This window comes from Coenobita brevimanus, chromosome 57 (genome assembly GCF_032717465.1).
Source record: "Coenobita brevimanus isolate Jiangsu-jjx chromosome 57, ASM3271746v2, whole genome shotgun sequence".
NCBI classification, from domain to species: Eukaryota; Metazoa; Arthropoda; class Malacostraca; order Decapoda; family Coenobitidae; genus Coenobita; species Coenobita brevimanus.
In genome coordinates this window covers 28,781,051-28,800,280 of record NC_137010.1, presented here as the reverse complement: position 1 = coordinate 28,800,280, position 19,230 = coordinate 28,781,051, and the positions used below count along the sequence as shown (strand labels likewise).

Genomic DNA, 19,230 nt, shown 5'->3' with positions numbered 1-19,230 from the left:
TTTACTTCCATACTCGCTTCCCAGTTCTTTATCACTGCTTTCAAAGAACCAGCAATATTTCTTCGCTGTTGTACCTTTTCAAGCACTTCATCCTCTAAACTTCCTTTCAAGGAAGTACCCAAGTACTTAAACGCACTCACATTTTCCTTTTCCTCCTCATCCGGCCTTACTGTACATTCAGTGACGTCATTTCTCTCGAAGACCATAACTTTACTCTTCCCTGCATTCACCTTTGGATCCCATCTCTTACACACACTCTCAAAGTAATTCACCAAGTCTTGCAATTCCCCTTTGTCTTCACTTAATACAGTATCATCTGCAAACAACAGTATAGGGGGTTTCCAGATACTGCCCTCTCTCATTAGTGTCGCTCCAGCATCCATTGCCCTACCTATTTTATAACCCCATCCCAATACAAATTGAACAACCATGGGGACATGACACATCCCTGTTTCAATAAATTTTCAAATAGAAAAATTCACTCAGTTCGCCGTCCATATGCACTGCGGCCTTAGCCCCCTCTTACATACTTATCATGCCATTCAACAACTTCCCATTTACTCCATATAGTCTTAATATATTCCACATATCTATCCACTCTGTCATATGCTTTCTCCAAATCCATGAAGGCTGCATACAACTTCTTTCCCTTTTCTAGAAACTTTTCAACTAAAGACCTCAGAATGAATGTCTGATCTACACAACCTCTTCCTGTCCCTAAAACCTCCCTATTCTTCTTCAACCAATTCCTCTGTTATATCCCTGACTCTGTCAGTAAGTATCCTACCATATACTTTTCGTGTTCCACTAAGACAAATGCCCCTATGATTACCACACACTTCTCTTTCCCCTTTTCCTTCTACAGGGGAATAATTATAACTGACTTCTAGTCCTCCGAGACTCAACCTTCCTCCCAGGCCAATCTGCACATCTTCCATATCCATTCTACTACTATCTCACCCCCATGCTTCAGCATTGCACCACACACTCCATCAGTTCCCTGGGCTTTCCCCATTTTGACTTTCTTCATTACTTTCACTGCTTCCATCCTCCTGATTTCTTCCTCTCTATTCTCACCTCCCACCTCCTCCAAGCCATTCCTCAGCCACTTATACTCGCAATACATTCATTCTTCATGCTCAACAATTCCTTAAAGTGTTCTCTCCAAGTGCTCACTTTTTTCTCCTTTCTTCACTAGCAATATACCGTTTTTATCTTTCACTCCCTGGCTTACTTGTCTAGCTCTCTTTACCTCTTTCCAGAACATATTCTTACATTGCTTCCAATTCACACTCAAATTCCTTCCAAATTCCTCATCCACTCTCTTCTTACTCTCTCTTGCTAATCTTTTCACCTCTCTCTTCCTCTCTACATGTAACTCTCTCCTCTGTCTCTCTACTTCCTCCACGCCCCTGTTTCTCATCTACTCACTATAAGCTTTCTTCTTTTGCACCACAGCATGTCTCACCTCTTCATTCCACCATGCTGTTCCTTGTACCCCCTTCCGTCTTCTTTTCACCCCACAGACCACCTCAATTGCTGCACAGATATCTTCTGTGAATATCGTGCACATATATTCCACCTCCCCCACATGCTCCAAATCATATTTAGCCAATTGCTCCTCCCCTTTCCTGTTATATGCTGCTGCTTTTCCATCCTCTTGCAACCTTTCTACCCTCCTTGTATGGACTATTTCATCCTGTCCTTTCCTTCTCCTACTCTGCCATCTCATTTGAACCTTGACTTCATACTTGGTGGTGGTCAGAAAATCCACTCCCCCGTGCTTTGTATGCCCTTGCATCGATTACACCTTTCGCATTCTATCATTCACGCACACATAATCATTGCCTTGCATCCATTAGACACATTTCTATCATCCACACTTAATCAGTCATTGCCTTCCATATATTCAGTTCATCACCCACCCTTCTCATACTATAAAAATGATAAATTATAGAATTATAAAAAATTGAGAGAAGGAAGAGAGAGTTATATGTGGAAAGGAAGAGAGAGGTGAAAAGATTAGTAAGAAAGTGGATGAAGAATTTGGAAGGAATCCGAGTGTCAAGTGGAGGGAATGTAAGAAAATGTTCTGGAAAGAGGTAACGAGAGTCAGACAGGGTGGCAATGAAGTTAGTAAGGGAGTGAAATATAAAAGTGGTAGATTACTAGTCGAGAAGGGAAAAAAAGTGAGCAGATGGAGAGGACACTTTAATGAATTGTTGAGCATAGGGAATGAAAGTGATGCAAGTATAAAGTGGTTTGGGAATGGCTGAGAGAAGGGGGGAGGTGAGAAGACAGGAAGAAATCAATTGGATGGAAGTTGTGGAAGCAATGAAGAAAGTCAAAATAGGAAAAGGCCCAGGAATTGATGGAGTGTATGGTGAAATGCTGAAGCATGGGTGAGAGATAGTAGTAGAATGGATGTGGAAGATGTGCAGATTGACCTGGGAGGAAGGTAAAGTCCTGGATGATTGGAAGTCAGGTATGATTATTCCCTTGTACAAAAGGAAAGGGGAAAATGAAATGTGTGGTAATCACAGGGGCATTTCTCTTCTCAGTGTAATTGGAAAAGTGTATGGTTGGATACTTATTGACAGAGTTAGGGAAATAACAGAGGAATTAGTTGGAGAAGAACAGGGAGGCTTTATGAAGGGAAGAGGTTGTGTAGATCAGATATTCGTTCTTAGATCTTCAGTGGAAAAGTGTCTTGAGAAGGAAAAGAAGTTGTATGTGCCTTCATGGATTTGGAGAAAGCATATGACAGGGTGGATAGGCAAGGATTGTGGAAGGTATTAAGAATATATGGAGTAGATGGGAAGTTGTTGAATGCTGTGAAGAGTATGTATGAGGGTGCTAAGGCTGCAGTGTGTGTGGATAGTGAACTGAGTGAGTTTTTCTGTTTGAATGTTGGATTGAAACAGGGATGTGTCATGTCTCCATGGTTGTTCAATCTGTACATGGATGGGGTTATAAAAGAGATACAAGGTAAGGCAGTGGATGTTGGAGTGGCCCTAATGAGAGAGGGCAGTGTTTGGAAACTCCCTGTACTGTTGTTTGCAGATGATACTGTGTTGTTAAGTGAAGACGAAGGGGAGCTGCAAGGCTTGGTGGATGAGGTTGGGAGAGTGTGTAAGAAATGGAATCTAAAGGTGCATGTAGGGAAGAGTAAAGTTATGGTCTTCAAGAGAGGTGAAGCCAGTGAAAGTACAATTAGATTGGATGATGAGGAAATGGAAAATATGAGTACATTTAAGTACTTGGGTAATGTGATGAGTAAGGATGGAAGTTTGGAGGGTGAAGTGCCTTGAAAGGGTACAACAAGGAAGAAAGGTTGCTGGTTCCTTGAAGGCAGTGATAAGAAACAGGGAAGTGAGCATGGAAGTGAAAAAGTTACTATATGACAGTATTGTGATACCAACTCTGACATATGGAAGTGAAGCTTGGACGTAGTTGGAGGGACACAAGTCAAGAGTGCGAGTAGTGGAAATGAGTTATTAGAGAGGAGCCTGTGGAGTCACATGGAGAGACAGACTGACAAATGAGGAGGTGAAGGAGCATTGTGGTGTGGATGTGGATGTGATAAGAAGCATTAGGTGAAACACACTGAGGTGGTTTGGCCATGTGGAGAGGATGGAGAGTGGGAGACTGACGAGGAGGGTGTGTGTGAGTGAGGTGGAGTGGGAGAGAGGGAGGGGAAGGCCAAGGATGAGATGTAGGGATGGAGTGGAGAGGTATATGAGAGGGGTGTGTGAATTGGGAGCTGGGCAGTGAAATGGCAGGGGACAGGGTGACGTGGAGGCGATTTGTTTGTGGCCACCCTGTATAAGGGATTAAGGCATCTGGCAATAGATAGATAGATAGATAAAAAATTATACAGCTTTCCCGCTTTTTCAGTTTCTAGAGAAAGGAAAGAAGTTGTATGTAGCCCTCATGGATGTGGAGAAAGCATATGACAGAGCTGATAGACAAGGAATGTGGAAAATACAGGGCTACTCCGGCTTTACGATGGGATGCTTTAAGGAAAAAACCATTGCTTGGCGGGGTATCGTATAGCAGGTTAGAATTAACATATAAAGTATAGGGACGCGTTTTTGAGCCTTGGGATTTCTCCCCAACCAAGTCCTAAACTCACCCATATGAGTCTAAAAACAGGTTTATAGCCAATCTATATGGCCTAACAAGTTTAAAAGAAGTTAACCTAAGCCTAAGACCAGTTAATAACTCACCAAAACCAACACATAAAATCTGAAAATCATAGAAAATAGATCAGAGAATATCAGACAGCTCTCATCTCTTACTTCTTTTAAGTCCATGTCCGGCCCTGGTTGTCATCCTTGCTATCCCTCCCTGAGGCTAGGGGACATGTGTTGCTACTAGCACTCACCCATCCTCCTGAAAGCCCTCAAACCCCATCTCTGGGGGATGGTTGGGGGGGGGGGAGAGGCTAACTTCACATCCACTGAAACGCTATTGCTCTGGCGCTTCTCAGGAACATTGCCTGCAGCAACACTAGCAGCCCGCTTACCCCAACTACTGTAGGGTCACCACTACCACCAATAGCACCACTAGCCCCACCACTAGCCCCACCATATGCATTGCCCTGACCAGTTATTATCATACTTAATTAGCACAAAAATGACACAAAATCACACACCACACACTGTTAGTATCGCAGCCCTACTCACTGGCACTGCAGGGACATAGTTTCGATACACCATGATAGCGGCTTGCATAATATTGGTAATGCAACATAATTCGGGGTAGGCGACCATATGAGAGACCCTCACTCTATGACGGGTGGTGCAAGAAGAATGACATGGATGTACGTGGGGTGAGCAATGGGTGCAGGGGCTGCTCGAGCATTTCTGCACATTCTGGCTGGTGGGTGGGCTCAGCTGGTCATGGAGCATGCATGATTCAGACTTTTAGCCAGTCACCCTCTGACGATACCTCGCAGGAGCTATCGCAAAACTGGGGGTAGGTCTACAATAGGCAGGGTAGGGTGGTATTTCTACCCCCATCACTATTCTTGGATATCACATAGCGGGGTATCATATAGCAGGGTATCCCTGTATTAAGAGTACAGTAATCCCTTTAAGACCCGGACGCCTAAGTCCCAGATGTCCCAAGTCCCGGACATTTTGGGTTTGGGTAAATAAAAAAAAAAAAAGCCGACATGTGTTCATCCCTACTCTAAATTTGCCGCGCGGTGACGAATAGCTGTGTTTTGGCGTGTAGTTCCGGTGATGTCTGCTAGAGTGTCCCTGCATCCTCCCCACTTCCCGCCTACCTATCGTCGTGACTGCATGCTCATCACCATGGCTGCCCATGTGCTCGCTTTTGTGGTGGACAGTGAATAAACTGCAATGCCTCGCCACTAGACCACATAGGAATTTACAGTGTTGTGCAGTGTTAAGAAATTAGAATTCAGAATGCAAAGGATTAAGTGCAGAGTGCAACATTGGCGTGTTGCAACTGGTGTGGCTCAAGTAAGAACAGAATGTGCAGGGTTAAACAATTATAATTCACAGTGCAAAGGATTAAGTGCAGCGCAACACTGGATTACTGTACATGCTTCAAGTGCACCTTCATCACTGTCAGAGCCATAGAGGAGGCGAGGGTCATGGGTGTGTCATAAGTACCCTTTACACTGCTAAATATTTTCCATACTGACTTCTAATTTCTCATTCTGTGGCTCCTTTTCATTTATTTTATGGTTTCTGTCCCTTATTTGTGTGAATAGGGTCTTAAATAGGTGTTGTGCATGACCAGTAGGGAGTTATTAAGGTGACTTTCAAAGTTAGGTTGGGTTGGGGCCTATAAGTAACTGTCCAGAGGCATTTTTTCCAAGTCCTGGCCAAAAACAAGTCCCAGACAAGCCTTTAGCTCTATTACATTGGATCTTGGAGGGATTACTGTATATGGAGTAAATGGGAAGCTGTTGAAGACCATGGAGGTTATGTACGAGGGTGGTAAGTCTGCAGCGCATGTGGTTGTTGAACTTTTTTTTTTTTTTTTTTTTTATGTTGGATTGAAACAGGGATGTGCCATGTTTTCTTGGTTGTTCAGTCTGTAAACAGATGGGATTATACAAGAGATACAAGGGAGGGCAGTAGATGTTGGAATGACCCTAGTGAGAGAGGGCAGCATGTGGAAACTTCCTGTACAGTTGTTTGCTGATGATGCTGTATTGTTAAGTGAAGAAAAAAGGAAATAGAAGGCTTGGTGAATGAGTTGGGGAAAGTGTTTAAAAATGGAATCTAAAGGTGATTGTAGGGAAGAGTACAGTTATAGTCTTTGAGAGAATGAAATCACAGAATGTACAGTGAGGTTGGATGATGAGGAAATGGAAAATCTATCTATCTATATACATAGGCTGCTTCCCCCAAGGAAAGGGAGGTAGCCGAGACAGGACGACACACTCCCCATTTACTCATCCATTCAAACACATTCATTCGCATCTTAGCCCCAAAGGGGAGAATGGACAGATCCTCACTGCACCACACCGCACAAGGGTCAACTGCGCAATGCAATCAGTGACATCCGCAGCAGGGCCCGACAGCAGAACTGGTTTACCCCTGCCACATCATAACAGACCCATCCCCTTACCCGCACCTGACCTGACTAGCTGATCAGACCAAATGCGGGAGAATATCCCCTCAGGGCTGCGTCATCACTTATTCATTCACAATTTCTCTCCATTTATTTCTGTCACGCACAGCCACTCTTCCTTGCTCAACAGACATCCCTCTCGCATCCAATGCTCTCTTCACACTGTCCATCCATCCTATTCGTGGTCTTCCTCTCAGCCTTACACCTCTCACATCAGATCTAGTTATCTTTTTCACCAATCGCTCATTATCCATTCTCTCCATATGCCCAAACCATCGCAACACCCTCTGCTCAACTCTACTAGCCATCTCCCGAACAACTCCAGTTCTCCTTCGCACTTCATCATTTCGCACCCGATCCATACGCGTCACTCCACATATACTCCTCAGACACCTCATCTCCATTACATTCAAACTTTTCCTCTCTGCTACACCCATATTCCATGTTTCAGCCCCATATAACGCAGTCGGTACCACAACACCCTCATACAGCCTTCTCTTTACATCCATTCTAAGCGAACGACATTTAAACACTTTTTTCATTCCTCTCAGCACCTTTCCTACTTCATTTATTCTAAACTTCACTTCTGCATCTATTCTTCCATCCACAGCAACATGTGACCCTAGATATTTAAAACAATCTACCTCCTCAAGCAACTCACCATTCAAAACTATATTCATCCCCCTACCATCTATCAACCTCGTACACTTCATCACTTTACTCTTATTCTCATTTACTTTCAATTTCCTCCTTTCACACACCCTTCCAAACTCCTCTACCAACTGTCTCAATCTCTCCTCTGAATCAGTCACCAGTGCAGTATCATCTGCAAACAGCAGCTGCTTCAGATTCTGAATCTGAAATGGAAAATGTGAGTGCATTTAAGGACTCAGATAGTGTGATGAGAAAGGTTGGAAGAGTGGAGGATGAAGTGCTTGAAAGGATACAACAGGGAAGAAAGGTTGCTGGTTCTTTGAAAGCAGTGATAAGAAAGAGGGAAGTGAGCATGGAAATAAAAAAGATGGTGCATGATGGTATTGTGATACCATCCCTGATGTATGGAAGCAAACCTTGGACCTTGTTGGAAGGACACAAGTCAAGAGTGAGAGCAGTGGAAATGAGTTATTTTAGAGGAGCATGTGGAGTTATATGGAGAGACAGACAGACAAATGAGGAAGTAAAGGAGTGTTGTTGTGTGGATGTGGATGTGATAGAAAGTATTAGACGAAATATATTGAGGTGGTTTGGCCATGTGTAGAGGATGGAGAGCAAGAGACTAATGAGGAGAGTGTGTGTGAGTGAGGTGGAGGGGGGGAGAGGGATGGGGAGGCCAAGGATGAGATGGAGGGATGGAGTGGAAAGGTCTGTGAGAGCGGGGTGTGCGAACTGAGGGGAGGGCAATGAAATGGCAGGGGACAGGATGACATGGAGGCGATTTGTTTGTGGCCAACCCTTATGGGATAAAGGTCTCTGGCAATAGATAGGTAGTAGTCACTGAACAGATAAAATGAATTAGCTGGTACATTCAAACTGGGTATAATGTACAGTAATCCCTCGATTATCCAACGTAATAGAGCCAAAGGCGTGCCTGGGTAATGGCTCTGTTTGGATAGTGGACTTCTCCCCTGGCCTCCATTTGTACATAACCTAACTCTGAAAGTCAGTGTAAGAGGCCACCACAATACATTGTACAACACTTGTTCCTGTTGTTTAACACTACTCTGTCTGGTCAAGCAGACCTAAAAATGCAGTGGGCACACAAAGCATAATGGTAAAATGGAATAAAATCATCGTAAAATAGAATAAAATCATGGTACAGTACAGTAAACTAGAATAAATTCAGTGTCAACACTCACTATTTGACCATCCCCCATCAGTCTTACCTAGGATCTCGCACTTCTAAAGAGTCAGCACTACCCTCTTCCTTTTCCCTGGTGAAGGGGCCATCATCACACACCCTAGGAAAAGGCATGCAAGGAATAGCAAGGCCTGGAGCAGGTAGAGAACAGTCACAAAAAGCACCTCATGTACCATATAACAGCTGTTTAGTACAGAATCACTGCGTGGGAACTGAGATCAAGTGAGGGGGGGGGTCTCAAGCAGAAGCTGGGTAAACTACCCAACCAGACACGGCGGTGCCAGAGGGCTGTTTCTGCCTGGCCAGGCATGAAAATGTTTGCGCGGCCTTAATTTCCGCCTGGACGCAAGCATTTTGTCTGGATATCATGGAAAAATGTACGAATAATGATTTCGAACAGGCACATTACAGTGTCCGGGTAATGAATTGTCCGGGTGATGGCTGTCTGGATAATCGAGAGATTACAAACAATTTTCATTGACGTATCTGTCGGCCAGTGCCTGTGATTGACTGATGATTATATTTTGGGCAGGGCGAGCCTGTTGGTGGGTCAGGTTTGTTTTGCCTAGGAAAGATGAATAATGAGTACAGTAGTTATTATGATTCTACTTCCAGAATATTCCATGTTCTATATAACCTTTAGACCTAGTTTTTTCTGATCTGAGAATTTGTACTGTAATTTAATTTTCCATAAAATGATATTATATCATTCATCAGATGTTTTTGTGGAGGTTTTATTTTTTCCCCGTTATTATTTATTAAAAAGATGTAATTGATAAGCCCTTTATGGTCATCATAATACTAGGTAGAAGTGATACCAACTCTTACGTACGGAAGTGAAGCTTGGACGTTGTTGGAAGGACACAAGTCAAGAGTGAGAGCAATGGAAATGAGTTATTTAAGAGGAGCCTGTGGAGTCGCATGGAGAGACAGGCTGACGAATGAGGATATAAAGGAGCGTTGTGGTGTGGATGTGGATGTGATAGGAAGCATTGTGAGGAACACACTGAGGTGGTTTGGCCATGTGGAGAGGATGGAGGGTGAAAGACTGACAAAGAGAGTGTATGTGAGTGAGGTGGAGGGGGGAAGAGGGAGGGGGAGGCTGAGGATGAGATGGAGGGATGGGGTGGAGAGGTATATGAGAGAGAGGGGTGTGAGTTGGGAGCAGGGGAGTGAAATGGCGGGGGACAGGGCGACTTGGAGGCGATTTGTTTGTGGCCACCCCAAATGGGATTGAGGCGTCTGGCAATAGATAGATAGATAGATTTTTACTACCAGCATGTACATTCATGTTAAACATTATGGTAGGTGATTGATTTATAATTTATTCACTTTTTCATGTTGTCTACAAAAATTATCATATTTGAACAGCAAAAAGAATTAGTGGGTCTAGTGGATTTGTGCATGAACAGTATTTCCTGTATGTATAGATATTACCTTTTGCTGATTTAAATGCCTGATAATGTTGCTTATCTTGCTAATGTTTCAAAGGTGGTAACAGGTATGGAGAATATAATTTCACATTTTTTTTTCCTACTCTAATTTCTTCTCCTCCCCCAGGGAGAGGATATCATTTGGTTTGAAGTTCAGTCCAAATGGTGGAAAAGGTGATGGAACCTGCAGTAAGCCCAGCAAGATCATCCTCAACTCCAGCACCACCACCCTTCTCAGTTCTAAGTCATCACCTTCATCCTCGTCTGCTTCTGTAACCCCAAAACTTTGCTCTTCTGCCCCCACAACTTTGAAATCATCATCTTCGTCTAAATCTTCCTCTTCCACTCCTACGGCTTTCAAATCTTCCACTTCCTCTAACCCAGCTATCTCAAAATCCTCCTCCTCTACTCCTACAACCCCCAAGCCATCATCCTCCAACTTGGGAAAGACCATCGGACCCCAGAGGTCAAGCTTGGTGCCGTACCTTGATGATTCTGAGGACTCAGAAGTTGATGATTCAAAGCGTGTGAGCGCAAAGAACCATAAGGACAAATTAGTTCAAAGTTGTAAGGTGAAATCTGATGACCAGAGTGTAAAAGTGAATGGAGTGAAGTGTGCTAAGGCAGATAAAAGTGACAAAGTGAATGGATCATTGCAGAAAAATGAAAATATTAGTAATGGGGATGTTAAGAGTTTGGATGTTGAGGGTAGTGTAAAAAGCAACGGAGTTGCCACAAAAACCAGTGTTCTCTCAGGGTCACCGTTCCTGCCCCGAGCCTTACATGTGTCAACCAGCCACTCCACTGCTAATGGAGTAAAGAGCAAAGCAGGGGAAAGTGGTTGGACAGTTTCAGATGCCTCATTACATTCCCCTAGTGAGTGCAGCAGTGGCAGTGGTGGGTCAAGGGTAAATGCCTTCACGGTTGTAGAGCAGCCCACCTCTAGCTGCAAAGTGGACCAGAGGTTAGAGCCAAACAAGGTTCAAGAGAAGCCAGAGAACCAGGGGTGGACAGTGACCATCAGGAAACAAAGGCCAGAACTGGAAAAGGCCCACTCTGTTGATTGTGTCTTACCAGGACCCAGTCACAGGAAGGATGAGGCAGATTCAGCCAGTTTGAAAAGCAAGGCAAGTGTAGACAGTTGTCGGTCAGACCACTCAACAAAATCCATGAAGAAGTCGTTTTTTTCCCTGTTCACTTGTGTCTCATCTTCACGTAGCCCAGGGAGCCCAAAGGATGAGGAGCCTGCAGCCATCAACTTCCAGGATAAGGTAAAATTTACAAGTAGTAAACACAGTGATACAGACACTAAGCCTGACAAAAGCAGTGCCTCATCTTGCTTGCAGAACAAGAAAAGTGCCATAGACAACCCCAAGAGGAATGGGGTAATTGAAAATGGACACCACATTTCAAAATGTAGCAGTGACAGTGAGACAGAAAGCTCTCAGTCAAAGAGGTATAGGGACCAGGATGAAAATGAACCCTCAAGCCCCTCCAAGAAATGTCGGCCAGAAAATAAGGCAAAAAATGTGACAAAAATCAAAGATGATGTAGTTAAGAATGCTGTAGGAAATTCAAAATTTCCTAACAGTTGTGATAGTTCAAAAAACGGACCAGGTAAAAGTTTTGACAAGAAGCCAAAAAACTTGCAGCATTGTGACACCCCTAGCAATCCAAAAAACGGGGCCAGTGATGAGAATAGACGAGCAAAAAATGGTATAGCAGAAAAAGAGGAGTGGAGTAATAGTACTGAAGTGAAACAGAGTAGCAAAGATTCTAAATTGCAAGGTAAATCTTTGGATGATGATCCAGAAAATGGTAAGGCGCAGAGCAAAGACTCATCATCATCTGTTTCTGCTTCATCCCTTTCTTCCGACTCTGACTCAAGTGATGGTGAAACAGATGGAACTGAACAGTGGGTGGAACATACGAAGGAGACAATAGGTAAGGCCAGAATGAATCCTTCAGCACAGATTGTTCACTGGAATGGGAACCTGAAGGATCTTTCAAACATCCTTTCCTACACTGACAAAGGGACCAAAGAAAACCCTGCATCTCCACCGAAGCAAAAGGGTGCCATGTGGGACGGGAGTAGAAGTACTGAAGTTGTGGATCAGTTGCGTCGTGCTGGTAATCTGGCCTTTGGAGCTAAAGGTAAGAAACTAATGAAAACACAAATACTCTACAAATACTACCAGTAATTTTGTGGTAATGGTAAATCAGCAACATACAGTATTATCCAAGAGATTCATCACTTGTATCCAAACTCCTTTGCTTAGTTGGCAGTTGTGCTGTATATAGTAATTGCTATAGTTCTTTATTAATACAGATTGGTCAGGGTAAAACGGGGTACTTTCGCCTTGAACAGTGATTTTTGCTAAACAGTACGAACCACCATATGGAATACAGACATTTTTTATTGCTTTATCTATATATAGGCCTTCTGCAAAAAATACCTATTTTAAAAAAAAAAAAAAAAAAAAAAAAAAAAAAAAAAAAAGAGGCCCATGCCACAGATTTTGGGAAAAAAAAAAAAAGTCTCGTGGCAAAATTGCCCCACCTGATGGGGTAATTTTGCCACAACCGTTTAAAAAAAATAGAAAAATATCTTCCTGCCCTTAAAGTAAAAAAAGAAATGCTTAATGGCTTTTATTGTTATAATACCACACTACATATCATACACAATTGATTATAACTACTGGTAGGCTTAGTTAGCCTAGGCTGCCATACAGTAGGGCCTATGTCATGTATTGAGCAAACTTTACATTGGTGGCATCTATCACCGTTTCACTGATAGAAAAGTGACTGGTATGGTTGGAAGTTGTTCAGACTGAAAAAAAGAGTTTTTTATTAGCCTAGACTACGTGCATAGGTGATATTAGGCTTATCAGTAACATTCGGCTAGCCTAAAGAGATGAGTCACCTAAATTAATGGGACTGTCCTACACACCTTGGCCTATAGCCTAGCCTAGGCTACTTGCAACAAAGGAGGAGAAAGAGATACATGGCAATATAGGCCTACACATTGAAAATTTTTGAGAAACTTGTAGCCTACCCAACCCCACAAACCAAGAAATCCTCCCCTACACAATTCACTCAACATGTGAAAGAAAAACATTCAAAACCGAAACACCTGAAAGGATAAAGGCACTTGAACACAAGCAGCTAAAATAATTAGACTACCTTAGTGGCACAAACAAGGCTGTTCTTGGTGTAGGACTTCACTTTCTTGCAAACATACCGGTACTTACACAGCATTTTCTTCTGCTTGCTGGGTGACTCGTGGGATAGTCTATCTTTTGAATTCACCTCAAAATATCAAATTATTTTTTAATGATCTTAAACAGAGAGGAACATGTTAGTATGGCCTGATACATGTAAATAATGGGTAATTAGATTTTTTTTTTTTTTTTTCCAGTTTTTGTTGCAATAAATGCTGTGGTGGATGGGGGCACCCATCATCCACTCACTCATTGTAGAGATGCAGTATGATCTCTAGACTGAGTGACAAGCCAAATGGTTTCCTGTACCCAGGAAACCATTTACTACGCTGGGTGGTAACCATATAACCGGGGTTTCTGGCTGGGTTAAGTGTCCCCCAGATTCCCCTATCCAAAATCACTTAATCACGGCAGTTGTTTCTGAGAGCCTCGGAGGGCCCAATACCTGCCTAGGGCCCCAACCAAATGGGCAGATTCACGTGCCCATGTGGAATGTGAGAGGTGTGAACGAGAAGAGCAAGAGGGTGGAAGTGGTTAATGCTTTCAAGAGTGCGAGATATGCTGTGATGGCATTGTATGAAACGAAGATGAAAGGGCGTGAAGTGGAGGAGTGGGAGGGTGTGAAATGTGTAAGATCAGGAATGAATGGGCGAGGAAGATGCAAGGAAGGAGTTGCTTTGTTGATGAACGAGATGTGGCAGAGTGGAATGAGAGGTTACAAATGTGTCATCTCGAGGTGTATGTATGTCAGGTTCAAGTTTGAGAAGGTGAAAGTGGCAGTCATTGTAGCTTATGCACCTTGTGAGGACGGGCGTGATAGAGAGAAAGACAGGTTTTGGGATGAGCTGGGTGAAGTAGTGGGAGAACCTAGGATCCATAAAGTGATTGTAATGGGGGGTATGAATGGAAGAGTAGGCACTGGTCCTGAGGATGACATAATGGGTTGTTATGGAGTACCAGGAGAAAGTGATAATGGGAAAGGACTAAAGGATATGTGTCAGGAGAGGAGGTTGTGCATTTGTAACTTGTTTTCAAACACAAAGATGCGCATAAATGTACATGGTATAGGGGGAACGGGGATCGTGTTGAAAGAAGCCTGATTGAATACGTGCTCGTAGAGAGGTTGATGATGGGAATGGTTGCTGATACGAGGGCTGTGAGAGGACAATGTGGAGGTCTGTCAGATCATATGATTGTGGTATGCAAGATCAAACTGAGAGGAGTGAGGTGGATCAGGAGAAAGAGGAGCAGTCATGGAGAAAGACTGAAAGTTGAGAAGCTGAGGATCAAAGAAATGGCAGATGATTACAGGACCAAAGTAGAGGACGAGTTAGAATCGGTGAATTGGAATGAAATGGATCTGGACAGCCTTTTATTTTATTTTTTTTTACGTGTCCGACTCTGGGCAAAGGCTTCAGAGCCTATTTCTCGGGGGCAGTGACCTATCCCAAGGCCCAGTAGTCCTCCTACACCTCCACATGTCTGTGGAATGCATATAGGGATTGCTAAGTTAGGAATGCTAAAGCAGTGTGTGATATGGCAAGAATAACAACAAAGAAGAAAGGTACAGCATGATAGGATGAAGAGGTTAAGAGAGCGATGGAAGAAAAGAGGAAGAGGTGGCTAAAGTGGTTACAGGACAGGAGTTGAGTTGAAATAAGAACTGAATATATTGAGAGCAAGAAGGACATAAAGAGACTGGTAAAGAGGAAAAAGGAGGAGGTAAATGATGACCTGGGAAGAAAAATGAATGCAAACTACTCAGAAAATAGGAAGTTATTCTGGAAAGAGGTGTGGGGATTGTAGGAGTGAAAGCAGAAAGAAATGTGATGGTGTGAAGGATGTAGGTGGTAGATTATTAACCCATGGGGATGAAGTAAGGACCAGATGGAAAGAACATTTTGAAATCCTGATGAATGGGAATAGAGAGAGCTGAGTGGCTGTAAACATGATTGGTTTTGGGGGTGTGCAGAGAAGGACTGCAGTGTCAGGAGACGTGACACTCACACATGTAAAGAGTGCTGTGAAGCCGCTGAAAAATGGGAAAGCAGCTGGGGTTGATGAGGTGTATTCAGAGATGCTTAAGTGTAGTGGTGAGAGTGGAATGAAGTGCTTGTTGGAGATATGTAAGAAGGCATGGATAAGTGAAACTGTGTCCGCAGAGTGGAAGAAGGCTGTGATTGTACCCCTGTACAAAAATAAAGGTGAGCGAAGTGAGTGCAAAAATTGTCGTGGCATAAGTTTATTGAGTTTTGTAGGAAAGGTATATGGAAGAATTATTATAGAGAAAATAAGAGAGATATCAGAAGTCCTAGTGAGTGATGAACAGGGTGGCTTTAGGAGTGGCAGAGGATGTGTGGATCAAATTATTTCAGTGAGACAGATAACAGAGAACTCTAGTGAGAAGGACCATAAGGTGTGTATGGCATTCATGGATCTGGAAAAAGCATATGACAAAGTGGACAGAGAAGGATTGTGGAAAGTTTTGCGCATGTACGGTGTAGATGGTAAGCTGTTAGGTGCCGTCAAGAGTTTTTATGATGGTAGTGAAGCATGTGTAAGGGTTAATGGGCATCTAAGTGAATGGTTCACGATTGGTGTGGGCATGCAGCGAGGTTGTGTGATGTCCCCATGGTTGTTCAATATATATATGGATAGGATGATGAGAGGAGTAAAAACACGAGTAATGGAGAAAGGATGGCGTTGGTAATGAATGGTGATGGATGGAATATCTCAAATTTGTTGTATGCTGATGATGCAGTGCTGCTTGCAAGTGCCAGACAAGAACTTGCTAGGCTAGTGCAGGGTTTTGCTGATGTCTGTGAGTGTTGTGCCTTGAGAGTAAATGTAGAGAAGAGTAAAGTGATGGTTACTGAGAGAGAAGGTGACTCCCAGTGCGATGTTGCTGTGAATGGGGAGACTGGAATTGGTGAGAGAGTTCAAATACTTTGGTACAGTGATAGGAATGAGAGGAAAATGTGCAAAAGAAGTTGAAAGTAGAGTGACACAAGGAAGGAGAGTAGCTGGTGCAATGAAGGCCTTGATAAGAAACAGAGGCTTGAGTGTTGCAGCTGCATGAAGCTTACATGAAGGAGTGTTAGTGTCAACTTTAACATGTGGATGTGAGACTATGTTGTGACATAAAGATTAAAAGTCAAGAGTAAGAGCAGTGGAGATGGGACTGCTGAGGAATGTATGTGGAGTACAGAGGGTAAATAGAATGCAAAATAATGTGATTCGTGAAAGATGTGTAGTGAGGAAGTCTGTGGACAGCAGAATCGAAGAGAGTGTACTGAGATGGTATGGTCATTTAGAGAGAATGGATAACAACAGAGTGGTGAGAAAGGTATATCTGAGCGAATTTGAAGGAGCGAGGAGGTGAGGTAGGCCAAGGAGAAGATGGAGAGTTATGGTGGATGAGTGTGTGAGGAAGAGAGGTTTGGAAGTCGGTGAGGCTAGGGAACTGACAAGAGATCGAGTTGGCTGGATGAATGTTGTGAGAAGAAGTGCATGATCAGGGATTTGGCACCCCTTTTTAACGTGGCAGTGTCCGGATTGACTCAATTGGATATGTTAATGTGAAACTACAGATCGTGGTGAATGTTTTTGACATATCCAATAGAACCAGGGTTTCGGGGGCTTGAATAATGAATGAATGGAAGTGTGGCCCATTGGATTGGGCAAATTTGGGATGTCTGGACATTGCTACTCCTCACCCTGTCCTTGGGTGGGAAAGGAGGTCTGGATGATGTTGATGGTGATAAATGCTGAAAATTTTTGGTAAACTATTTCATTTTTCAAATCCCATTTTTTTGCACAGTAGATCAAAACTTCACATGACCTTTTAGGTCGGCATTCCTCTAAAACCTAAGCCCAACAGAAGCCGAATTCATGCAATAATTTCTGAGCTATGGGCCTTTGAATTGAAATTATTGGTGTCACGGAGAAATAACCCTGTTTTACCGTACTGTATTTTATATTGTTATTCGTTGATAACAATTGTTTAATTTTTTACCCATTCACAGTAGTGTATCAGTTGCCCAGTATATGAATATGGAGACTGGGTAAGAAATAATGCTTTGTTGCTGCAGGAAGTATAGGCTAGTTTTTGCCTGTGATCTTCAGTGCTCGATAGTATCAGATAGTTCTTTTGTTGAGGTTACTGAATCTTTTTTATGACCTGAAGTGTTCAGACAGAACTCAGATAGTTTAATCTCTTGTTTTATTTTATGGAAATCCAGGTATAGAGAAACTACAATACCAAGTATTTATTCAGTTTATTAAAAAAAAAAAAAAAAAAAATCACTTTGTGGTAGGTGGGGGCGCTCACCATCCACTCACTCGATTTATTGCTGCTCTCACGTGTCAGCTCTTTCCTTTCCTCCATTCTTCTTTTCTTTCACCCTCTTCTGTCTTTCTTTCCTTCCACCCTCTTCTGTCTTTCTTTCCTTCATTCTTTCTTCGTTCTTCTGCCTACGGGTGACTTTACGCTCCCTCTTCTGTCTTTCATTCCTTCATTCTTTCCTCTTCCTTCTGCCTGTGGGTGACTCTACACTGAGTGACAAGCCAAGTGATTTCCTGTACACCAGGAAACTATTTACTATGCTGGGTGGTAACCATATAACCAAATTTTGGCACCTGGTGGTTTAGTGGGTAATTATGGCACCCCAGTTGGATTGAGCCAGTGAAGGTTTATATCCAAGGGGTGGTTGGGGTTTATTGCTCATGTAATGTCACTCAGTGATGAGTGAGGCTGGTCACTGTCATGTTAAATATCAGGACCAACTTGCCTAGTCCCAGGCTTCTGCACTCCTCATGGGGCAATGTAGGATTGGATGATGGATGGATGGAAAAAATCACTAAACATTTGTAGTTTGTACATAACTGCCAAGTATTTTGCAACATTAACAGCAACATTATAGCTCTTAACCTTTGCAGAATTATATTTTTTTCCCCTTTGCTTCCGGATGAATGTGGTCAGTTCAGAATAACATCCCACTGTCATGCCTTTCTTTATTTTCAGGTCTTAATTGTACTATCTTTCACCCTGAAATAAAAGTTATGATGATGATGATGATGATGATCGTCATCATCATCATCCCATCCTGAGGGAGTTAGAAACAGTGTTCTTTAACTTATTCAGTACTGTGGTGTCCTTTTATAGCTTGTTTGTGTTACCGATACCCCCACGTTATTTTGCTCAGCTTTAGATTACATCTGTTATTTAAAAATGATTAACTCATACCTTCCTTTTTATCAGTGAATACTTGGAGTGGCGGGAAGAGTGCAGTTGACCAGGAAACAGAGAAGGAACGGAGGGAGGCCAAGAAGCGCTCAGCAGATGATCTTTATAATGAGGAGTTTGACAGTGGGAGGGTAAGTTTTTTCTCTCTCCAATATGATGCCTGCTATTATTGGTAGTGTGCTGTTTGATAATAGTAAACAGTATCTTGTAGATTGTTTAAGAGTTTTGTGAAGGCATGTGAGAGGTATGGTTTTAAAACTTATTAATCTCTCAGTTATCCAGCGTATTTCAGCCAAACCCCCTCCGGATATTGCAAGAATGCTGGATATTGAGTTGGTACTCCCAATCAGCTACTCATTTGGCATTGAGCCAGATAATATATCACCTCCCCAAGTTATCCATCCCAACCCTCTGTCCTAAAAATTTTCCTACAGTACAGTGAAAGCTTGATTGTCCATGTTCGGAACATCCAGTTTTTAGCATATCCGGGCCATGACCGAATGACACAGTGGTACAGTAATACATAAAATTATCCTAATTGTAGTTCCCATTTAAACAGCGAACATTCGATTGCTAGCAAGCAGGAGTGAGTCTACCCCCCTCCCATGCCTCCTGCTCACGACCTGCTCACAAGGATGGTGATGTGGAGTTTGGTGAGGCGATTGCTAAAGAAGGGAAGCCGCCACCAGAAACATGCTGTTGTTTGCAATTCTTTTGTTCATTTTTGTTTGTATATGTGAAACAGGGAGTATTGATACAAACAATAATGTATTGTAATTCACTGTGGATTCGTCTTTCAGAGTTTTATGCCGTGTCCCCTTTTTTCAATAAAGGCTAAGGTATTTCCCCTGGGTAGAG

General features: G+C 42.9%; 1 protein-coding gene across 1 annotated transcript in view; it reads left to right on the top strand.

Moving 5' to 3' along the window:
• scny (ubiquitin specific peptidase 36) overlaps window positions 1-19,230 on the top strand; it is a 210,321-nt gene that overhangs the window by 164,008 nt on the left and 27,083 nt on the right. The window contains exons 10-12 of the mRNA XM_080274469.1: window positions 10,034-10,178; window positions 10,332-12,060; window positions 18,388-18,503. Of these exons, the coding sequence (XP_080130595.1) occupies window positions 10,034-10,178; window positions 10,332-12,060; window positions 18,388-18,503 (1,990 nt within the window). The remainder of the gene's footprint in view (window positions 1-10,033; window positions 10,179-10,331; window positions 12,061-18,387; window positions 18,504-19,230) is intronic.